Source organism: Lissotriton vulgaris, chromosome 3_1, assembly GCF_964263255.1.
Source record: "Lissotriton vulgaris chromosome 3_1, aLisVul1.2, whole genome shotgun sequence".
Classification (NCBI taxonomy): domain Eukaryota; kingdom Metazoa; phylum Chordata; class Amphibia; order Caudata; family Salamandridae; genus Lissotriton; species Lissotriton vulgaris.
This window is the reverse complement of record NC_141689.1, coordinates 426647474-426672901: the sequence shown is the minus strand read 5'-3', so window position 1 is coordinate 426672901 and position 25428 is coordinate 426647474. Positions and strand designations below refer to the sequence as shown.

The following is a 25428-nucleotide window of genomic DNA, read 5'->3' as shown; positions in this document are numbered from 1 at the left end:
ATTGAACCTTACCTATGAATAATCCCTTGTTTCCCATAATGAAATCCGATAATTCATATTGTCTAGTATCGGATTATCAACATTTAAACGCATGCACACGAACATTTGCAGTACTGATTGCACACAGTGCAGCACTAATGAATAACATAGTGTGGAAGAAACACAAAACAACAACACTAGACATCTCAAACTGATTTTTTGGCCAAAGTATAGCACCTGGTAGCAGATACTTGAACGCATTCTCTGTGCTAGGCTCTCAACGCCAATTTATTCAACTATACCAGAGGCATAAGAACAACCCAGGGTTGTTTTCAGCCAGGGTAACCAAGTTACTTCAAAACCTTGATGAGGACACTTTGTCCCATGTAGATGATACCTATCTGACGGACGATGAAATAATGGCCAGAGTGAACCACATAATTCTTGGGTTTGCCCATCTGCGTTACAAATTAAATGTAAAACAATCAAAAATTGCCCACCTCAGTGTCCTATTTTTATGGTACAAGTTGTCAAGTGAAGGCAAAAGCCTGGCAACACATTTTTTAGAAAAATGTGCACTAATCCAATCTCCGACAACTCTGTAAAGTGTACAATCCTTTTTGATGATAATGATAATGATATTTATAAAGTGTGCAAATACCAAAGATGGTGTCTCAGCGCTAAAACCATGAGCAAACCCCGCCTAACCCCCCTCACTGGAACCACCAAGTTTTCAAGTTTTTTCTAAAGCTCAGAAGAGAGCTGGCCTTCCTAATTTCAGGTGGCAACAAGTTCCACAGCTTCGAAGTACCATACTGAAAACTACGTCCTCCCCAATGCAAGGTCAGAATTTTTGGCACTGTAAGTAGTTTTGCACCCGTAGAGCGGAGCGATCTGGCTGGCTGGTACCACACGAAGAGCTCCTGCAGAAACAACGGACCCTTCTGTGTCAAGGCTTTAAAGGCCACGCAAAGCGCCTTACATTTTATCCGTTGCACCACTGGAAGCCAATGCAGCTTCCGAATTTCCTCTGAGATGGATTTATACCGGGGTAGGCTCAGCAAAAGGCGAGCCACTGAGTTCTGAACTGGCTGAAGTTTCCTCAGGCACTGCTTTTGGGCATTCAAATAATGCCCATTGCAGTAATCCAACTTGGACTGTATGAGGGAAGTGATGACCACTCTCTTAGTTTCCTCAGGAACATAAGGAAGTACCTTCCTGATTTTTTTATCAGGAAATAGGAAGCAGACACGATGGCATTGGTTTGTTGAATGAACGTCAGTCTGTTGTCAATCAGAACGCCTACATTTCTAGTCTTTGCCGTTGGAATGGGCAGCAAGCCCATTTCTGCTGGCCACCAGAGATTACTCCAGGAAGGTTGTAGATTGCAAAAAATCAACACTTCCGTCTTATCGGAGTTTAATTTGAGGCAGTGACTGCTCATCCAGACGTTAATTGCGGCCATGCGGTTATTGAATTGCATAGCAAGTGAGCTCTGTTTTTTATGAGCTGCACCCACAATCTGAGAGTCGTCTGCATACGATGTTAATGAAAAGCCATGATCTCTAACCAGCAAAGCAAGTTCAGTAACGTAGACATTAAACAACAGTGGACTCAACGAGCTTCTCTGCGGAACTCCACAAGTCAGCACGTAAGGCTCTGAATTAAACCCGTCAAGCGACACTGTTGATCTTCTCTCCTGCAAAAAGGAGGCCAGCAGGGCCAATGCCATGCCATCCACACCTAAGATTTTTAATCGGTGAATCAGGAGAGTATGATCAACAGTGTCGAATGCGGCGGAGAGGTCGAGTAGGATTAGTGCAGCAGTACCTCCACCGTCCATTACCCCTCTAATTTCTTCGGTCGCCTTAATGAGTGCTGTCTCGGTGCTGTGTTCCTTACAGAAGCCAAACTGAGAATGGTCCAACAACCCATTGTCATCAATAAACTGAGTCAATTGAACATTCATAATTTTGTCCACAATTTTTGCTGGTAGAGGAAGGCGTGCAATGGGACAATAATTCGATGTCATGGACGTATCTAAGGTAGGTTTCTTGAGTAACGGGAGAACAGAGGTCTCCTTCCAACTGATAGGGAAACTGCCTGAGGTAAACATCCTGTTGAAAATGTCTGCCAACAGAGGACTCACCAGGTCCACTAGTTCTATCAAAAAGGCTGACGAACACGGGTCCAATGGAGAGCCTGTTTTAGAGGCCAGAATATAGTGGCTCACCGTGTCATCCAACACAGGGGAAAACTCGAGAAACCTGCTCATGCCGGTAACTAGAGCCTGCGTTTTAGGTACCGACTGAGCTCCTGGGCCATCTTTTTTAAATTTGCAGACAATATCCAACACTTTGCTTTTAAAATAAGAAGCCATATCATCAACAAACTGTTGACTTCCCAATTTATTCAATGCCTTGGGAACCGTAAGTTTACTTATAACTGCAAACAGCTCTTTTGAAGAATATTTCGCAGAGTCAATCTGAGCTTTAAAGTATTTGCTCTTCTCTGTAATCACAAGAGCTTTATAGGAACTGAGGATTTTTGAATTTTGGCAGGACATACATTTTGGATTATGGAGAAAGGGTAAAACCTTTCTACGACTTGATTAGACCCGATTTTTCAGCGTACCATTGGACTCAGGAACATATTGATATTTTACGTTCTGTATATGCTGACAAGCTAGCTTCAAGGCATTTATACACATGTGTTAACACAACTAACTTGGTGATCCACGTAGTCGCTGGACCAACTGGGTTCACCTACATTACTTTTAATGAAGGTGATACAGTACCTATTGAATACATATTACATTTGTACACAAGCATTGAAATGTGTTTTGCACCAACAGAAAAAATACCCACATGAGAGAGAGAGAGGGCTAGTGCAGGGGAAACGCATAACTGTCGTCACCCCAGAACCACCTTGGAGACCGTTATGAAGGCTAGCATTCCAAATGCTAAAGCACTGCATCCATGATGGATTCAATGGGATAACTCTCTCACCGCAACAGATGTTGATAATAGATTTGACTCTATATTAGAAACACAAGCATTCCTGCAATATGATCAAGAATATCCTCTACCGAATTAAATAATGTCTCTAGATTGATATGAATGTATCATTTATATCGAGGGATCTGCCCGCCGGTCGTAGGAATGAAACAGCAATATTCCGCAGCATGCATAATTGTAAAAGTGGGCACACAGGATGGAAAGTTTCGTCCTAGAAAAACACACACACAGTCTCTAGGAGACTGTACAGTGCAGCTGGCGGAACTAAAAGCCCTAATACTGGCACAACAAAATACAGATCACAAATTCTCCACACTCATAGTGGTGATTCATTTTACTGCATCCAGTCTTATAACAAATATTTACATTATTGGGGCCAGAATGGATTTAGGTATTCTAAATGTTGCACAGTAAAGCAAAAGATGCTTTGGGAACAAGTGGCGAAGCTCAAAGAAGGCCTGCCACGGGTTTATGTTATTCATACATTAAGTCATCAACGTGTTGGCGTTCACATTGAAGGAAATTTACTGGTGGATGAAGCAGCCAAGGTGACAATTCGTACTGTTAACATTCCTTAGCACAGAAATAAATGGAGCAACTGTGATAGCTGTCAATGCCATGCGCAACAGCTCAGCACTCTCTAAAGGTTTTCCGCTTGAGTACTCCTACAAATTAGATACACAAAACATTCCATATGCTCAAATTCCAGAAGTGGGGGCTAGAGTAATACCAAACACTGATCGCAGATTGGGATTATTACTAGCTGCACATGAAAGTCTGGGTTCAGCACATGCAGGGATCACTGCTACAGTTTCACTACTAAAGCATCTTTATTGGTGGCCTGGTCAAACTAAACAGGCCAAGGTCTTTGCCCTCAAATGCGACATCTGCCAGCAGATGAAGGGCTCCACTGTAGCACGTCCATCACAATCACCTTTATTGACCTCTTGTGTGTGTGTATTTGGGTCACTGTGGCCCCTTACATGCAGGCGGGGCTTACAAGTACATCTTGGTGGCAGTGGATTAATGTTCTAGATTCCTGTGGGTTTGCCCCCGTGCGTGGCATACGTTCTAACTGTTATAAAGGGTTTGCAAGTCTTTATCAGGACATACGCAATTGGCATACTACATTCCGACCAGGACCGGACGTTTTGCTCTCGAGCTTACAAAGAAGCCATGGGAAGTTTGAGTGTGGCTGTGCGGTACTCCTCCTCCTATCATCCTGAGGGAAATTCAGTGGTTGAGAGGAAAAAACATGGCTTAAAGCAGTCCTTAACAGCAAGGGTATTAGGCTTGGGTGGCAGTTGTGTCAATCACCTATATGGGGTCCAGAGGGCACTTAACAACATGCCAAGAAAATCCCTGGGGGGTCGTACACCTTATGAGCTCCTGTTCGGGAAGAATGTGGGTACTCAACCTTGATAGTGTCAGCACCTGAAATACCATTTTACCTCAATGTTCATTGGGATGTTTTATAGACCTGAAAGAATTTGCAGCTTCAAGAAGCGAAGTCCAAGTAAAAAGCACTGCCGCTGGGGAAGTGAAATTGGTAACAGCAATACCTGCCTGGGTCTTGGAGATTGGGGACCTGGTCAGAGATAAATTTGTGGACAAGAAAGAATTTGGGCCATCTTACAGAGCGCCTGTACCTGCCTTAGCTTTCAAAGGAACCAGAACAGTCCTTCTTCCGTCTCCTGCTGGCTGTCGAGACAAAAGATTTGTCTTAATTGATCTGATATAACCACACTATGTAGCCGATTCTCAACAGTAGGCCACGTGGGCTCCTAGGTAGCTGCCGCACTCTTCTCACTACCATACAGGAAGCTGAGATGGAAGCTTTAATAACAAAGGAAGATTTCAATTTCCAAAGAGAGGCTGTCAACGAAAATAAAATAATACTACTCCCTATTAAAACAACTACAACTGTACAGTTAAGGAGTACAGAAATTTCAATTTGAAAAATTGACGACGTCTATGTCAACATGCCACAGATCGAGTCATCTCTCAGTTTCACAAAACCTGCTAAGCTGCCAAGAATTATCCGGATGGGGTCCTGCCACTTTCTATCTTTGGCTGAAAACGACTTACTTCATTGCTCCCTGGATAAATCTATGGATTACAATAGGTTTACTTTTCCTGGTACTTTGGATTGGTATGGTAACTGTCATTTTTCTACTTCTGAATGGACACTATCTTTCAGAACGCTCTGCAGTCCAACATGTGACCTTGGTTCCTAAACCACATGCATCATCACACCGTGAACTAAGAGACTTGTCCTTGGTAAACGTGACATCGGTTTCAGTTCCTGAAGGAATTGTATGGGACAGGGTCTCATTTGATGTATATGGTCCTACGGAACCTTTGCAAATTCCATATTTGTTTAAGATTTATTTAAATTATATCATCACCTTTAGTATTTTCTCTGATGATTGGGAAATTGAAACTGCATAATTTGCTTTTAGATTTAGAACAATCAGCTGCATTTTTTAATGATGAATTGTAGAACGGTACATCTAGCTTTGGCGACATGTTCTGTTATCAACATTATGGTCACCATTTTTTTACACAAAGCTAGTATCCCACGTGCTGTTTACAAGTACACCCCATTGAACACTGCTCAACACTGCCAAAAGGTAGTTAAAAAACATTTGCACAAAAGTTTGCATCTTTTTAGGTTTTTACACATCTGATCCAGCCTCTTATTACGATAGGCTTGCATCTACACCTACACAGAAAAATATGTTCACGAACACCAAGGTGATTTACTCGACTTCCTTTATTTCCCAACTGTCTATACAGGGTTTGGACTTTTGTAAAGACACAATAGACACAAAGTCTATTTGGGGAAAAAGAGATTGGCAGGTTCAGGGACAAGAGAGCTTATTCAGAGCATGCCTCATACCACATCAAATGATTTTCCTGAATAAAAACGTACAACAGACTTCCTGTCTTTGTTTAGCTAAGGCGAATAATTTGAACACACCTCACACTCCCAGATTTGCAAGTTTTGAACATTGGCAACAATACACAAAACACAGTGAGGATAAGCTAGATGCCATGCTCCACAAGGGACCATACAATACATCAGACCTTGATCAACAGGGCTGGTTGATTTGGCCTCTAGACACGGATAAATGTCAGTGGTGATTCGTAGGAATTACAGGAGGATTTAAGATCAACAGGCCTGACCTACACTATGCACAATATGAACATGCACGGGTGGTGACACCATATAGTGTTGAGAAGTTATGCCTGGATTGGCTAAAGACCTCAACACTTTCCCAGGTGAAAAAACACCTGTCCCTTCTTTCTGATGACCTGGATTTCAGGTTTTTTTTACTAGGTCCCAGAAACCCACATCAAAAGCTCTTCTTGTATGGTATATACAACGAGCTATGGAAGATTTCTCAGCAGGAAGCGGTAGAGAGACTGCGCCAGATCAACAGGATTAATATGGCAAAGGCTTCGGCTGTGGTTGACAACAGTATGGCCACATCATCATCCAGAATGTATTCACTGGGCACTATTGTGTCTACTGGAATTGACATAATTCAGCAAGACAAGTCTATTTTACAGCATGAACAGTCACAGTTACGATCAATCATAATGCTGAGCTGGACTTTACAAACACTATGTTCTGGCCACGTGCTGTGGTGTTACATGGAAACAACCAGCCTGTTTTCTGAATATGATCTGTCAGAAAGGCAAATAACTATGGCATGCAGAGATGCAAAATACACCATGCTGCACATTGAACAATTAGACTAATTTCGTTTTACCGTGGCTGAGACACCATCCACAGACTGGATTATCAATGGGTATATCACCCTACCGATCACAACCTTCCAATTCCAATATTGTCTCCAATAACACCAGGTAGGCAGATATGAAGTGCTAGGAGAAGGTGTGAGTATTAGGAATTACTGTTCAGGTTTAGATGCAGGGAAGGGGACACAGAGATTTTCCTTAGTTGTTCCGACTGTTAGGATTCTTTGAGCGGATCCTTATTTTGCAAGGACATTTCTCTTTATGAGGCATGTAATGCTTCTTTTGCGAATTTGTCTTGTTATCTGGAGGGATCCCTAGCTGCCGGGATACGTCAGGTTTTAAAAGTACTCTCAAATTGGAGCTTTTTGATGCTGAATGGTCAAGGTTGCTGTGGAATGAAAGCGGGCATCGCTTATCTGGTGACGATTAATTCCTCAGTCACTTGTTGTACACAAGTACTGTTTCCACCTGCCTGCTAAATTTGAGAGGCAGCGATGTGGCCTTCGATAAATGTTTCAAACATACACTTTGATTCCCTTAGCAGATTGAAAGCCATGCTTTTTCAACAGGATGTGGCCTTAACTTCAGCCTGCGAGAAATTTGATCTCCAGTTTGCAAGGTCCTTGTCTGAGATACAGATACTACTCCATACTAACTTCCCGCTGCATTTTGGGGAGCTAGTCTATCGTATCCTTAACTTTTCTGATACGAAGAAAATAGTGCACTTTTTCAAATATATCAGCTTTGGACTGGTTAGCACCTTTCAGACAATTCTTGGAGTTATTCCATCATTTATACACTCCGTGCTGGAAGTGTTTTTGGAGGGCTCCCGCTTGTCCTGCAATTTGTTGCAGGAATCTTGATTTTAATTTTTCGGCTCTGCAATGTACGTCCCAGTTTGATTCAGAATGGAGAGGGCACTGCTTGTGCTGCAATACTGTGAGCACATGGTTCACACGTTTGGCACACTTCGACTTCAAGAACTGGACGAGAACTGGTTCTTGTCCTTCCGGCCTGTTTTGCTTAACTGCATACAACCTGTATTCTCCTACCTGCTTTGCAGACAAAGATGCGCCACTGGACATTGATGCACTGCTGGACCCGTTAACAGCCCATGGGCATTGTTGTCCCCAGCGACTTCCATTACTGATGAATGCATTTCTTGAGCCACCCTAGGATGCTTTGCATCCCAGTGACTCGGATAATAGCTCTGCATACAGGATGCAGTCCCTCCCTCAGTGGCAGCTGTGGGAACTAGATGGGATCACCTTTACTCCATAATTCTGCTTCAAAATGCGCCTCTAGGATTGTCGTCTACAGTTATAGGCAACAGCAATGTTGCGACTGCCACTCGGAACATATGAAATAATTGGCCTTTTCCGTGTGGGAAAAATCCGGCTTGCTTTTTAAAAACAAATTTATCCAAAACAGTTTTGTTTTATTTTTCCAGGCATCCTGGCTTTCACTTTAGGCTTCTTTGCAGTCTAATGACTTTTAAGGCGTTTTAGGATATTTTTAAGGGGAAACTTGCTTTTAAAAGATTTTGGAAGTCATGTTTTATTATTTTTCCAGTTTAGACTATTTAGATAGCTTTTATATATCGACCCTTAGAAGGAGAAGTTGGTGTTATATTCCCGGGTTAGGGCCATATTGCAAAGCAGCTCATTTCTTACATCGCCCTAGAAAATACCAATTCTGCTATGAATTTTTGCACACATTTAAATGCACGACAATGTTGGATTCGTTTCTCAGAAACTACTTTGTTTACACATCCAGCTTCGCACAACAATATCACGACGCCTTCAACATCATGTATTAGGCCTCTCTACGCACGGAGTGCAAAAGTCATCCTATCTACATCCATGAGGCGACAATGCTATCTACATATCCATACCATCACTAATCTAATGCGCACTTCCGAAAGCGGCTTTTTATTGTAAATATTAGGCATCTCGATAGATTAGTAGATCCGCTGACACTGAGGGTCCTGGCATGCTGAGAAATAACCGCGCAGCAACCTGACATCTCGTGAGGGGTGTCGAGTTAATGACCACGATGGGGTCCTTCACTCTATCCCATCAGGTAACAGGGTTGGATCATCCCTTGAGGGGGTTCTTGGATCTAGACCTACACACACTCTAGGTACACTTAGAGTAGGGTCTGCATAGTAGGAGTACACTAGATTACTCCCTTGTTTATATACCTGCATATATACGACTGTTTAGCACTATGGTAGAACTATATCAACTATTTACATTGTTGGTGCTTCTAATCACGTTTATCTGCTTCTGTCTACTAATCATTGCAGCACACATATTTTATGCAAGCATAAAGTTGCTTCAAAAAATATTATTGAAAACGTCCCACTGTGTATTCTATGTATACTTCTCTAAGAACTAGTGAAATATATATATATATATATATATATATATATATATATATATATATATATATATATGAGCAAACCACTTCACTTCGAAAAGAAAAGCACGGAGGTCAGAGGGGGGTCCTTTAGAAGCGCTTTATTTCCCAGATACAGCTATCAGTGCGGCAAATGCATTTCGGCTTACTCGGAAGCCTTCCTCAGTGCCCATGCACCGATAATGAGTCACGTAGTTTTCCATCAGAGTTGCTTCTCTAAATAATGCGGGTGCCATCAAACTCCTCCCCTCATAGCATCGGCTCACCTGTGGGAGATCTCGTGAAAATGAGAGAACTCCAACTCCCAGCATGCAGAGTGTCCATGATGCCGGGCCGGTGGTCTGGGAGGGGGGGCGGGAAAAATTGTTTTTTCGATCATCCAGTCCAATGGCTTTTGCTGCTCTGTATGGTGTGACCCCTGTGGCAGCACCTGTGTCCCAAAACGCCTCCTTAGGTCCCCTCGGGCTGCTGGACCATATAACAGGACATGGGGCTTGTGCGGGGACAGTCGCGTCGCAACTCAGCGTCCTGACGGGGTAAGTACCACCAACCGCACTCCTCCTCCTGTTAATCCGGTGGGCAACTAACTTCTCGATCCCTCGAGTCACCAATCCACTGCAAGCAGCGCTATGCCTGGAACAGTTAGTGTCTCTTTTTCAGCAGGACCATCCGTTACGCGCTTCAGGCAAATGCGCGATATATGAGCAAACCACTTCACTTCGAAAAGAAAAGCACGGAGGTCAGAGGGGGGTCCTTTAGAAGCGCTTTATTTCCCAGATACAGCTATCAGTGCGGCAAATGCATTTCGGCTTACTCGGAAGCCTTCCTCAGTGCCCATGCACCGATAATGAGTCACGTAGTTTTCCATCAGAGTTGCTTCTCTAAATAATGCGGGTGCCATCAAACTCCTCCCCTCATAGCATCGGCTCACCTGTGGGAGATCTCGTGAAAATGAGAGAACTCCAACTCCCAGCATGCAGAGTGTCCATGATGCCGGGCCGGTGGTCTGGGAGGGGGGGCGGGAAAAATTGTTTTTTCGATCATCCAGTCCAATGGCTTTTGCTGCTCTGTATGGTGTGACCCCTGTGGCAGCACCTGTGTCCCAAAACGCCTCCTTAGGTCCCCTCGGGCTGCTGGACCATATAACAGGACATGGGGCTTGTGCGGGGACAGTCGCGTCGCAACTCAGCGTCCTGACGGGGTAAGTACCACCAACCGCACTCCTCCTCCTGTTAATCCGGTGGGCAACTAACTTCTCGATCCCTCGAGTCACCAATCCACTGCAAGCAGCGCTATGCCTGGAACAGTTAGTGTCTCTTTTTCAGCAGGACCATCCGTTACGCGCTTCAGGCAAATGCGCGATATATGAGCAAACCACTTCACTTCGAAAAGAAAAGCACGGAGGTCAGAGGGGGGTCCTTTAGAAGCGCTTTATTTCCCAGATACAGCTATCAGTGCGGCAAATGCATTTCGGCTTACTCGGAAGCCTTACTCAGTGCCCATGCACCGATAATGAGTCACGTAGTTTTCCATCAGAGTTGCTTCTCTAAATAATGCGGGTGCCATCAAACTCCTCCCCTCATAGCATCGGCTCACCTGTGGGAGATCTCGTGAAAATGAGAGAACTCCAACTCCCAGCATGCAGAGTGTCCATGATGCCGGGCCGGTGGTCTGGGAGGGGGGGCGGGAAAAATTGTTTTTTCGATCATCCAGTCCAATGGCTTTTGCTGCTCTGTATGGTGTGACCCCTGTGGCAGCACCTGTGTCCCAAAACGCCTCCTTAGGTCCCCTCGGGCTGCTGGACCATATAACAGGACATGGGGCTTGTGCGGGGACAGTCGCGTCGCAACTCAGCGTCCTGACGGGGTAAGTACCACCAACCGCACTCCTCCTCCTGTTAATCCGGTGGGCAACTAACTTCTCGATCCCTCGAGTCACCAATCCACTGCAAGCAGCGCTATGCCTGGAACAGTTAGTGTCTCTTTTTCAGCAGGACCATCCGTTACGCGCTTCAGACAAATGCGCGATATATGAGCAAACCACTTCACTTCGAAAAGAAAAGCACGGAGGTCAGAGGGGGGTCCTTTAGAAGCGCTTTATTTCCCAGATACAGCTATCAGTGCGGCAAATGCATTTCGGCTTACTCGGAAGCCTTCCTCAGTGCCCATGCACCGATAATGAGTCACGTAGTTTTCCATCAGAGTTGCTTCTCTAAATAATGCGGGTGCCATCAAACTCCTCCCCTCATAGCATCGGCTCACCTGTGGGAGATCTCGTGAAAATGAGAGAACTCCAACTCCCAGCATGCAGAGTGTCCATGATGCCGGGCCGGTGGTCTGGGAGGGGGGGCGGGAAAAATTGTTTTTTCGATCATCCAGTCCAATGGCTTTTGCTGCTCTGTATGGTGTGACCCCTGTGGCAGCACCTGTGTCCCAAAACGCCTCCTTAGGTCCCCTCGGGCTGCTGGACCATATAACAGGACATGGGGCTTGTGCGGGGACAGTCGCGTCGCAACTCAGCGTCCTGACGGGGTAAGTACCACCAACCGCACTCCTCCTCCTGTTAATCCGGTGGGCAACTAACTTCTCGATCCCTCTAGTCACCAATCCACTGCAAGCAGTGCTATGCCTGGAACAGTTAGTGTCTCTTTTTCAGCAGGACCATCCGTTACGCGCTTCAGGCAAATGCGCGATATATGAGCAAACCACTTCACTTCGAAAAGAAAAGCACGGAGGTCAGGGGGGGGTCCTTTAGAAGCGCTTTATTTCCCAGATACAGCTATCAGTGCGGCAAATGCATTTCGGCTTACTCGGAAGCCTTCCTCAGTGCCCATGCACCGATAATGAGTCACGTAGTTTTCCATCAGAGTTGCTTCTCTAAATAATGCGGGTGCCATCAAACTCCTCCCCTCATAGCATCGGCTCACCTGTGGGAGATCTCGTGAAAATGAGAGAACTCCAACTCCCAGCATGCAGAGTGTCCATGATGCCGGGCCGTAGGTCTGGGAGGGGGGGCGGGAAAAATTGTTTTTTCGATCATCCAGTCCAATGGCTTTTGCTGCTCTGTATGGTGTGACCCCTGTGGCAGCACCTGTGTCCCAAAACGCCTACTTAGGTCCCCTCGGGCTGCTGGACCATATAACAGGACATGGGGCTTGTGCGGGGACAGTCGCGTCGCAACTCAGCGTCCTGACGGGGTAAGTACCACCAACCGCACTCCTCCTCCTGTTAATCCGGTGGGCAACTAACTTCTCGATCCCTCGAGTCACCAATCCACTGCAAGCAGCGCTATGCCTGGAACAGTTAGTGTCTCTTTTTCAGCAGGACCATCCGTTACGCGCTTCAGGCAAATGCGCGATATATGAGCAAACAACTTCACTTCGAAAAGAAAAGCACGGAGGTCAGAGGGGGGTCCTTTAGAAGCGCTTTATTTCCCAGATACAGCTATCAGTGCGGCAAATGCATTTCGGCTTACTCGGAAGCCTTCCTCAGTGCCCATGCACCGATAATGAGTCACGTAGTTTTCCATCAGAGTTGCTTCTCTAAATAATGCGGGTGCCATCAAACTCCTCCCCTCATAGCATCGGCTCACCTGTGGGAGATCTCGTGAAAATGAGAGAACTCCAACTCCCAGCATGCAGAGTGTCCATGATGCCGGGCCGGTGGTCTGGGGGGGGGGGGGGCGGGAAAAATTGTTTTTTTGATCATCCAGTCCAATGGCTTTTGCTGCTCTGTATGGTGTGACCCCTGTGGCAGCACCTGTGTCCCAAAACGCCTCCTTAGGTCCCCTCGGGCTGCTGGACCATATAACAGGACATGGGGCTTGTGCGGGGACAGTCGCGTCGCAACTCAGCGTCCTGACGGGGTAAGTACCACCAACCGCACTCCTCCTCCTGTTAATCCGGTGGGCAACTAACTTCTCGATCCCTCGAGTCACCAATCCACTGCAAGCAGCGCTATGCCTGGAACAGTTAGTGTCTCTTTTTCAGCAGGACCATCCGTTACGCGCTTCAGGCAAATGCGCGATATATGAGCAAACCACTTCACTTCGAAAAGAAAAGCACGGAGGTCAGAGGGGGGTCCTTTAGAAGCGCTTTATTTCCCAGATACAGCTATCAGTGCGGCAAATGCATTTCGGCTTACTCGGAAGCCTTCCTCAGTGCCCATGCACCGATAATGAGTCACGTAGTTTTCCATCAGAGTTGCTTCTCTAAATAATGCGGGTGCCATCAAACTCCTCCCCTCATAGCATCGGCTTACCTGTGGGAGATCTCGTGAATATATATATATTCAATGAAGAAATTAAAGTTTTAGTTGGGTGACAATGTCAGTTGTAACATAATATTTTAAACTTAAAAAACACCTACATATACCAGTTATGGTTAACGGAAGTAACTATAACTCAAGCCATGAAATAACTATAACTAGTGCCAGTCATGAACAGTGTTGTTATCAATGACGTAATTCCAGATCTCAGTAGGGATGGTATCAAAGCAGCCAATAAACATGGAGTGGCGATAGTTTTGCCTCTTTAGAGCCAGATTTCGGGCGAAAAGCGGCGATAATATTATCGCCTTATGAACAAGGACACAGTAGCTCGTGTTTCCTTGCAATAGTGCCCCTTGTCAGAACGTCTCCCATCGCATCGCTAATGAGATGCAAAGGAGGCGTGCCAGACAAGACTCCCTTGGGTAAATATCGCTAACCCAGCTACGTTATATTGACAACGAGAGTTAGCGACATTTTAAATCACAGTAAGTATGCCTTAACGCAGGAATTTCACGTCTGTTATATTCCTGACTAAGGCATACCTAACATGGGGGGTAGATTGTGTGGCTAAGACCACAGGCACTATCATTTAGGATATTGCCGTTTTCCGCCATGGAAAATGGTGATATCCCCACTATATCTGGAATTTGTATCGCCTCAGCGGTGAGCGTTGTTGATAACGCGCTAACCAGGCGATAAATTCCAGAGATAGCCGGTGATAAATATGCAAGCGCTAAGCGCGCTTTGCGATATTTATCGCCGGCCCCTGATAATATGCCCCGTCATTAGTAATGTAATGTGCGAAGGTATAAGCAGTCCATGGTGAGGGTGTGAGTAATCGTTACTTTAGTGCTCGAGTTATAGTTACTTCAGTTAATTGTAACCAGTGAATTTCTGTGTTTTCCTTTTAGTTTCAAATGTTATGTTGAAACTAACATTGTCACCTACCTATAACTCCACTTTAACCTTAGTTTTTTTTGTGAATTTCCAAGATTTTATTTTGAATACCTACTATATTTGTCATTACAGCCTTCATTTTTTCAGTGACTTTCTAAGGATTTTTCTAATGTAAGTCACAGTCAAGATATAAAATGTAAGTCTATCGGTTTTGTAAAGGGGTGTCTACATCAATATACAAGACAAACCCATTGGCTCAAAAACTGCTGAAATGATTTACATCAAATCACAAAAAGTGCACTTTTTGAGTAAAGAGTTAGGTTTCTTCAAAACCTGGTGTAATTCTGTTAAGCATTTTGTTTCTGTATTGCTTCACACAGTTTCTAAGGGAAATTACAGGAAAAAATGTTTTTTTGCACCTCCCCTTTTCTTGGCTGCACTTGACAGATCACCACAAAACATTACAGGAAGGAGCTGAGGTGGATGAACATTTGTGAAGATGTGGCAAATTTGAATTTGAATTTAAAAGAATTTGTAAAGCGCACGTCTACCAAGCAGTTTCTTGGCGCTGGGGGATGCTGAAAACCAGGGGCAGGGGTGCAAAGAACTAAGATGGGAAAGCTTGCAGGAAAAGGAACGTTTTAAGGGCCCTGCGAAACTCCATATAAGAAGCAGCGGATCTGATAACAGACGGGAGTGCGTTCCAGAAGGTGGGGGCGAGGACAGAAAATTTCATGCCTCCCGACCTGCTTTTCTTGAAGCGGGGTACAGAGAGAAGAAGCTTGGTAGAGGAGCGTAACTCTCTGCTGGGACAGTGACCCCGTTCACAATCAGCGCGTATGCTCGAGCATACGCGCTGATTGTGAAAGGGGCACCGACGGACAAAACGATACGGGCGAAAGCCAACCTAAACAAAGTGTGAAGTGGAGTCCTTTGGACATGTTAAAGTGGACACTGTAACGGAAGACCCCCGTAGAACCCCTATGCGGGTTGGAATTATCACCGCATACTAATTAAAAGAGAACAGATCTGGAAATAGCCTTGAAAAAGTCGTTGGGTTACACTCCCAGTCACGACGAAACACGTGTCGGCTGTGTGGAGAACTTCCAGCATTCAAGAATAAATATAATACGTGTATTAACCAAGAACTACGTACTGTGTTAGTGTCAAAAGGGTGGCAACACCTATACATAATGTGCAGGCAATGCGAAGATTTATTTACATAAATGCTGAGCAGTATTCCCAAACAATTAAAGATTTAAAATCGGGTCGTTTTAAAAAACATTGAATGCCGGTCGGCGCTTCCAGCAGCAGTATTTCCCTTCAGATAAGGAGTAGCGCTAGTATAAGTGATGCGCAGAGCTTCTGGGCTCATTAAATAGTGTTTGTTAAATGTCCCACCCAAACACTAGCACGCTCCCCAAGATGGCGTCTTGGGAGCGTCACGAGCCCTGGTCCCACATCTAGGATGGCGGACTGGGGGAAAAACAGAGCACGAAGCTCACCAAAGTGGTGAGTGTAATCACAATTAATGTGCAGGCAATGCGAAGAATTATTTTCATAAATGCTGAGCAGTATTCCCAAACAATTAAAGATTTAAAATAGGGTCGTTTTAAAAAACATTGAATGCCGGTCGGTGCTTCCAGCAGCAGTATTTCCCTTCAGATAAGGTGTAGCGCTAGTATAAGTGATGCGCGAGGCTTCTGGGCTCATTAAATAGTGTTTGTTAAATGTCCCACCCAAACACTAGCACGCTCCCCAAGATGGCGTCTTGGGAGCGTCACGAGCCCTGGTCCCACACCTAGGATGGCGGACTGGGGGAAAAACAGAGCACGAAGCTCACCAAAGTGGTGAGTGTAATCACAATTAATGTGCAGGCAATGCGAAGATTTATTTACATAAATGCTGAGCAGTATTCCCAAACAATTAAAGATTTTAAATTGGGTCGTTTTAAAAAACATTGAATGCCGGTCGGCGCTTCCAGCAGCAGTATTTCCCTTCAGATAAGGAGTAGCGCTAGTATGAGCTTAAAGAGAGCCTGTTCTTTAACGGGTAACCAGTGCAGTGATTTGAGTAGGGGAGTAGTGTGATGGGATTTGGGTAGCCCATAAATCAGGCGGGCAGCCTGATTTTGCACTAGTTGGAGGCGTCCAAGGGCATAGGCGGGAACACCGTTGTACACGATATTCCCGTAGTCTAACCGCGATAGGACCATCGCCATTAGAATCAATTTTAAAGCAGGGAAAGAAAAAAAACGGGAGATTTTCCGGATGGTGCGGAGGGTAAAAAAACAGGAGGAAACTACGGAACTAATCTGGGAGTGCAGTGTAAGGTGTTGGTTTAATGTGATCCCAAGTGCTTTGACAGAGGACGACGGTGACGGGGGGGGCCCAGGGAGGGAGGCCAGAAAGTGGGGGACCAGGGACTGCGACTGCCGCCGGTAAGAACTAGCTCTTATCCGGGTTCAGTTTAAGATGATTGCAGTTCATCCAGTCCCGGATGAACAACATGACAGATTGAAAATTGTGAATACTAGCTGGAGAGTGGGAAAGATTGAAAATGAGCTGGAGGTCATCGGCATAGTTATACACTGTGACCTCCATCTGCTGTAGTGCAGAAATAAGGGGGAAGATGTACAGGTTAAACAATAAGGGGGAAAGGGACGATCCTTGAGGAACACCGCACTGCACCATGCACGGAGAAGCAGAAAAATCGGCAAGGTGAACGGCCTGGGTGCGATCACTCAAAAAGGAGTTGAGCCAGGCCAATACCGGGCCCCCTATGCCCGCCGCCTTGACACGGGAGAGAAGAATAGAATAATCGACTGTGTCAAAGGCGGCGGACAGGTCTAAAAGAATGAGGGCCTGAGGAGTGTTGGAATCCAGCCCCTCCCTGAGTTCATCCATGACAGAAATTACCACCTTCTCTGTGGAATGCCGGGGGCGGAACCCCGCCTGGCAGGGTGCGAGGTAGCCACTGTCTTCCACAAAGGAACTAAACACCTTGGTAATGTAAGACTCAAGGACCTTGCCCAGGAAGGGAAGGAGGGAAATAGGACGATAGTTTGAAGGGGAAGAGGGATCGGCACCAGGCTTTTTTAGGATGGGAATAATGGTAGCCGCTTTATAGGGAGCGGGGACGGTGCCCAGTCTAAGGGAGTCATTCAAAAGAGTGAGGGGGGGCAGATAGAAGTCTGAGAAGATCTTACGTAAAACGTAAGCCGGGCAAGGGTCGGCGGGGGATCCTGACTTGACGCGGGCTAGCAGGGGGAAAAGGGTTTCTTTAGTCAACGGTGGTATGTGGGTCAGGCCGGACATGTTTGGTGACGGCTGGGGATCACAAAAGGTAGGGGAAGGGGGGGGGGGGGGTATGTTGGCCTTAATAAGTGCGACTTTCTCAATGAAAAAATCATTGAGGGAGTCGCAGAGAAGCTGGGAGGGGAGGGTTTTAGAAGATGTCCTATCAGAGGAAGCCAGCTCGTGGACTGTAGCGAAGATTTCTCTTGGCTGACTCTCGGCTGCGAGAATCCTCCCCGAGAAGTATCCAGTCTTGGCGAGGAGGATATCTCTTTTATATTCATTGAGGGTGGAAATATAACGAAGTTTGAGAGTGGGACAGTAGGCAAGCCTCCAGGCACGCTCTGCTTGGCGCACTTCAAGTTTTTTTGCATTAAGGCCAGGGGTAAACCACTTGTTGGCATCATGGGCCCGTCTGACTGTGAAGCGCTACATGGGGGCCACTTGGTCACAGGCCCTCGTGAGCCAGCTGTCAAGGGTGGCTATTTGAGATGATGAGGTGAGACCTGCTAAGTCAGGACGGGCGGCTGACAAGGAAGAGCAGAGGGAAGGGATATCTACTCTGCTCCAGTTCCTGGCCCAGGTGTTTTGGGGGAAAGAGGGTTTTTTTACAAGGCTGAGGTCCAAGAAGAAGGAGATCAGAAAATGGTCGGACTAGGCACAGGGTGCAACAGTAGGGGCAGTGACTGGGATATTGAGGGTCCAAATTTGGTCCAGAATGTGGCCTCGGGAATGAGTGGGGATGTGAACCTGCGAAACAAAATTGAGACTAAGAAGGAGCTGGGTAAAGTCTCTAGACATGGCATCTTCCGCTAGAACCAGAACAGATGCATTGTTGACTACCAGTGTCGCTCATTGTCGGTAAGCAGAGTCATCTTTGGGGTGATAAATGGTGGCCTTCTGAACTCGGCCCGACCCCTACTCCTGTCATCGAGGTTAAAAACCTAGGGGTGTGGCTTGATTCTCAACTCAATTTTGTCACCCACACAAAAAAAGTGGCCGCCACCTGCTTTGGCACTCTCCGTAAACTCAGATCTACCTTCAGATTTTTTGACGCTCCCACTAGACAGTTTATTGTACAAGCCACCATTCTGTCCAGGTTGGACTACGCAAGCTCTCTTTTGCTTGGAGCTAATCAGGCTGAACTTCTAAGACTCCAACGTGTTCAAAACGCTGCCGCCAGGGCTCTGGTAGGCCTACCCAGATTCTGCTCAGCCAAAAAAAACTATTCAAAAGCTCCACTGGCTCTCTGTGGCTCAGCGTATCAAGTTTAAGTGCCTTTGTCTCTGGTTTAAAATTCTTAAACATTCTTCTCCCCAGATCCTGGAGCACCTTATCTCTCCTTATATTCCCACTCGCTCTCTGAGGTCCTCAAGCCTTCATTTGGCTATAGTTCCACGCTTCAATAGGTCCAGATCCGGCGGCCGCTCCTTTCGTGTGCTTGCTGCCAGGTTGTGGAATTCTCCCCCTGTTAATATCCGTGCAATTGACAACCTCTTGGCTTTTAGGAGAGCTGTAAAAACCTTCCTCTTTCCACTGGATCTCTAATGTTGTTGTGTTTGCTCTTTTTTGGTATTGCTTTGTCCGGTTTCTGTTCTATTAGGGCCAGGACGCCCCTTTGCTGGGGCATCTGCGCGCTCAATAAATTCGGATAATATAACATAACATAACAGTGTGGCAAGTAGGTCCTGGATGGCAGGGATGAAACATAGGCTGGGCTGGGGTGGGCGATAAATTAACACACACGTGATAGGGATCTGAAAGGAAGCGGAACGCACGACTAGGTAGTCGACCGCTGATGTGGTAGGGGAAGGGAGCACCTGAAAATGGAAACCGGCTTGGACAATCAGGGCGACCCCGCCCTCCTCTCCAAAGAGGCAAAAGCCAAAGCCAAGAGCCAAAGCTATAAGCAAAACAAAAAAAGCTTTTCATGTGAAATGCTGACCTAACTATAACTACAAAGTGGCGACGACATGGTTCAGCCACACTTTTCAAAGGCATTTTTTGAATTTCCTGTAACTTTTGCCCCTATTAATGGTTACACACCAAATCTGGTTGTCACTTAGCATTGTATAGCTATATGCGTATTCATTCAGATATATTTTTAAGGTTAGGACATTTAAAACTAACATACCTGTGAAATAAAGAACAGTAATGTAAAAAACTGGAAAACACCAGTCATGTAATGACTCCTGATGCATAAACCGCAATGTAATAACTCCTGATGTAACTGTAACATACCCTGCTTGTCCATTATTGCCTCCTCCCACAATCAATTTTCCCCGCCCCACCACCTCTTTAAAAACAACTCTGGTGTATGTTGTTGTCTATAAAAATCCAAAAGCATACATGACATACACACACACGCAGGGGTTCCCTGTCTGAAGACGTTGATGTGAAATTAAATAAAAGGACGTGAATCTGTCAAGAGGAGAGGAAACATCCCAAAAGGTTTGTAGAGAAAAATTCTAGAATATTGTTCTGGGTTGATTTGTTTTCAAAATTGTTGTTTAATGTGGAAAATCTAACAAATAAAATTAATTATTACCATAAACAAAACTGATAAAACTCAACATAGAAATAACATGAATCCTTATTGGCGAAAAACATTTACACGTTTAGAATGAATAATCAACTAACTTTAGGAATACATGTTATACATTAATTCTTTATTAGTTACCTCTTTCTTCAGTTCTCCCAGTTTTTTCTGCACTCCAGTCACTCCAAAGAATTTGGCCTTCCGTACAAATACATCTCACAGCAACAGCGTATTCTGTGTAATCATGCAGCCCTCTGAGGTTAAACATTCCAAGTTCATCGGTGCTCATGTTAACTTCACTTGAAGCCAGCTACAGAAAACATTTAAAATGACCAAGAGTTTAGACGTTGGTAAAATAGATCAGTGGTCTGTATGTAATCTGGAGGCTATAGGATATGTTTTTCATGCTTCTAAAATAGACACAATGACTGCCACTAAGCTGGGCAATTGTAACACCTGTTGCATTTTCCCTGGAGCGGATTTATATAGAAATGCCATTATTACAGTTTTCCTTACACATTCTTGACACGTTTCTTTTATAGATACTTTGAAAAAAACTGTTTTATGAAATGAATTCTCACAATATGATGTGAACATTGCACATTATTTTACCTGTAAGGGCCACATCCCTGGGCCCTGCCATGGCTACATAGTGTTATATATTCTTGCATATATACAATGTTTTAGCAAGATGGTGGAACAATGTATTTTGTTCACTGTCCTTATACTGCTAATTAATTGTATCTGCTTTGGTCTATTGATCATTGCAGCACATATATTCTATACAAGAATCACAATGGTTCAATAAATATTGAAAACGCCCCTCTGTGTATTCCTTGTATGTTCCTCTGAGAGAGAGCACAAGTGATTGAGAGAAAGGGTTTTAGATCTGTTACAAGATTCCTGAGGGAGTCAGGGTTGTCATGTTCTATGGTTGCCGGAACCATTTGCTATCTGACTAGGTTTAGGAGTGCTCATGGTGGCATTGTGAGCCAACTGGTCTATAATAGAACGTGTTATGTGGGGATGCACGGAATCAGTCTGGCACCATCCCAACGTTTATGTTGTCTAACAAATGTGCAGTCCCTACTGGAAAGTGGAATCTGCACAATATGGCATGGCCAACATTAGTGGATTGGGTTGTTATTTAATGGATCGCCTGAGTAGTTCTCTTGTACATTCTCAGAGACCCATTTACCTCCTAAGCAGAGACTGCTGTGGTCGAAGGGTACTATCCTCCTCAGCTGAGTACTTAAATACTATGTATGTAATCTAAAAAGGATTAATTCCCATTGTGTTACCCTCTCTGAAATCCATGTATAATAATGTCTGGAGACGAAAGGGCTCCTGTACTTAACATTGCTGAGAACTGCAGACATGCAGTTATTCAGAAACTAATACAACATGGTCTCACTCTTGAGGGTGGCGAAGTTACCTTCGTGATTGAGGCACACGAGTATATAGGGCATAGATATTCTCTTCCTGGCTGCAGACACCACAACAAGTTTTTTTCACATCTGCAAACAGGATAAAATACCTGGAAATTATACACCATGCGAAGACATAAAAATACCAGTAACCTACAAAGGACATTGGTTTAATGGTGCCCTACCACACACAACAGAAAACGTTATACTCGATCCCCTTAGCAACGAGGGAGTGACATGGCCAGCCTTAGCCGGATACACACTGCATCCTAATGTTGATAATGTATCAACAGCACAGGTGCGGACACTGTACCAAGATTTAATAACAACATACAGATGTTTACCAGTTTGTTATGCAAACACTAACACTTAACCCTGCGTGGACCGGTCAAGCTGCACAGCCACATTTGTCAGCCCACAAACACTAAATGCAGTCATAGGCAAAGTTCCTGCCAGACTGGAGGAGATTCTGTTCTGGATTGCACATAAAACAAGGCAGCTTTATACGTGGTTTCCACATATGGGCCTGCAAGAAAAACATAGAATACTCACTATTTGCTTGGGGATGGCCCCCCCTGTGGGAGACTGCACAACTTGGGGTCCAGTCTTTGCTGGAGTATATAACAGAACAAACGGCACCCCTTCATTGGCTGTTTTGCCAGAAGTGCTGAAACAGATCCGGAATGCTGGTGTTAAGACTCTGCTAACCAGTGCTTAATGGCTTGTGTTGTCTCCTCTAAACATGCTAATATTGGCTTATTCCCAGTTGGCATACTTAATTTATTTATAAGTACCTGTTAAAGTGGCACTTTATATACCAAGGGCCTGTAAATTAAATCCTACTAGTGGGCCCACAGCACTGGTTGTGCCACCGTCTTATGCAGCCCTTTCAAAATCCCAGGCCTCCCATTGCAGATCTTGCATGTGCAGTTTAAAGTACCTTTCGATCTGGCAAAATAAATCTTTTGCCAGGCTCAAACCTTCTGTTTTAATACATACAAGACACCCCTAAGGTAGGCCCTGGACAGCCCAGAGGGCAGGGTGCAATGTATTTAAAAATCAGGAAAGGTACTTTTTAAGTTTTACATGTGCTGGCAGTGAAAACGTTTTAAAATAGTTTTTCACTACTGCAATGCCTATATCTCCCATAGGATAACATTGGAATTACATTGGAACCAGCAGAGGCCACTGACAGCTCTCATTGTCAAGAGCCAGGGTCGTGGCCATCCACTGCCGGGTGGAGGTTCCAATCTGGGTCTTTGGGCAGGCCTCACTTCCAGCCTTGAGGATGGCAAGGAGTCCCCCACTTGCTCCTAAGGTTCCTCTGTTCTCATACATTTCTCAGAGTAGGGAGAAACATCACCAGGTGATAGGCACCCCACTTCCACTCACCGTCCCGCCATATTAGAGGTGGGATCCTGAGACTGGCATCTCAGTCTATGGTCTGTACAATGTGGCTGAACAGATGTCGGACAGGTCAGGACTTCCAGGGGTGACCCCATGGGCCAGTTTGACCAGTTTGTCAAATGATGTGCTGTGCTTTGTGAGGAGAGAGAATGAGAGCACCATATTTGCAGAAATATGGCACTCTCCTCCCCCTTCCCTAACGTCAGCGGAGAAATGTGCGACCATGCGCCATGGACACACCTTTGCACCTTACTCTCCATCTTGACCTCCGTACTCTCAGTTTTGGAATGGTACCCCAAGAAACCGGAGCTATTATTGCAACTAGGGCGTCTACCCAACCCAGATCATCTATTATTGTTGGTATTACATTCTCCAGGATGCAGTCAATGGGAATCTGAGAGCTGAGAATGACCCTCCTCTGGGCCAATCCCCTGCCCCATTCCTGGGAGACCAGGGCCATTAGGCAGACAATGTCCTGCCCATGTGCTGGGTCGCCCTGCATATTTCTCCTGGCGGATACTGCTCTGAGGAAATAATAATAATAATAATAATAATAAAGGGGATCTTATCATGCGCGGACTTAGCCCAATGGGCATCAAGGCGCCTAATTCCAAATACAGCTCATAACAGAGGAACTCTGCAGCTCAACCTGTATAGGCTCTAGAGAAACACCATGTTTTTAGGGCCTTTTTGAACAGCGCCAGAGAGGATAGCGTCTTAATCTCCGTCGGCAGGATGTTCCAAAGCTGTGGAGCAGCGACGGAGAAGGCCCTAGCTCCCCATCTGGAGAGCTTGAAACGGGGGACGGCAAGTTGGAGTTGTCCAGAAGAGCGTAAACACCTTGGAGGGTGATAGCGGGTAAGCAGGGAGCTGATAGCGCCTTTAGGTCCATCCTCGAGAGCTCTGTAGGTCAGACACAGAATTTTAAAATAAATTCTGTGCTGGATAGGCAGCCAGTGAAGGTCTCTCCTCGCAGCAGTAGCAGAGGAAGACCTGGGAAGATCCAGGACAAAACGTGCAGCAGCGTTCTGCACTACTTGCAGTCGATGTATAAGGCCCTTGTTGGCTTCCATGTAGAGAGAGTTACAGTAATCCAACCTGGAACCAACAAGGGCGACTGCGATCTGCTTACGTGCTTGAGGAGACAAGTAGCTGCGAATTCTGTTGAGTGTCCTGATCACGCCCCAGCAGGTCGAAACAGTCTGATTCACCTGTAGAGACATCGAGAGTGATGTATCGAACACCACACCCAGATTTTTGGCGGATTGAGCGGGAGTGGGGCAGGTACCAAGAGAGGAAGGCCACCACTCACTCGACCAGATATCTTGGTCCTTCCCAAAGACCAAAACCTCAGTCTTGTCGCCATTTAGCTTCAGGGAGTTGGTAACCATCCAATCTGCAACTTGTTGCATACAGGACCTGAAGCTAGAGGCAGATGTTATGACAGAGGACTGGGTGAGTGATATCATAATCTGGGTGTCGTCAGCGTATGATACCACCTCCATCCCCAGCGATCTTACAAGCCTAGCAAGGGGGGCCACGTAGATGTTGAATAGGGTCGGACTTAATGCCGACCCCTGTGGCACCCCACATTGCAAAGACTTTGCTGGGGAGAGGTGGTTGCCGAGCATCACTCTCTGTTCCCTATCTAGGAGAAAGGAATTGAGGAGACTCAGGGCCGAACCAGTGACACCTGCCTCCCTAAGCAGAGATGTTAAAATGGCGGGAGACAGAGTGTCAAATGCGGCCGTGAGGTCCAATAGCACCAGAACAGTTGTTTGTCCAACATCAACCTTGCGTCGGATGTTGTCGACTACAAAGGTGAGGGCAGATTCTGTGCTATGATGTTTTCGGAATCCATGCTGGGTAATGTCCAGGTACTCTGAAGCTTCGAGGAAGGAAGATAGGTGGCGATTCAAGTGAGCTTCTAAAATTTTTGCAGGTGCAGGGAGCAGGGAAATGGGTCTAAAATTTTTCAATAGACCGGGATCAAGTGAAGGCTTCTTTCTAATGGAAAAGTGCCTTGGGCAATTGCCTTATTCATCACCTCAAGTAAAAGGGGAAGGAGGCTGTTCCTACACTCCTTTAGTTTTTTAAGAGGCAGTGGGTCAAGAGGGGAGGAGGATTTGATCTTGTCTAAGAGAAGATTTAACCCCTCCAGAGACATAAGCGGAAAATCAGACAGTAAGCTGGAAGGGGCTATATCAAGTGACTCCAAAAGGCTAATGCCTAGGGGGTTGTTTTCAGTCAGGGAGAGACGTTGTACTTCTAAGGAAGTATGAATATCAAAGATTTTTTTATGAAAAAAGTCTGCAATATCGTCACACAGACGTTGAGAGCTGACTACGGGGTCTGGAAGTTGGAGGGAGCATAGTGAGTCCGCAATTTTAAAAAGCTCCCTGGAGGAAG

At 45.5% G+C, this 25428-nt stretch overlaps 1 protein-coding gene across 1 annotated transcript in view; it reads right to left on the bottom strand.

Annotated features, from left to right (window-relative positions):
• Positions 1-25428, bottom strand: part of IL31RA (interleukin 31 receptor A) — an 883863-nt gene that overhangs the window by 373955 nt on the left and 484480 nt on the right. Inside the window, exon 7 of the mRNA XM_086960638.1 lies at positions 20327-20495. Coding sequence (XP_086816764.1) covers positions 20327-20495 — 169 coding nt within the window. The remainder of the gene's footprint in view (positions 1-20326; positions 20496-25428) is intronic.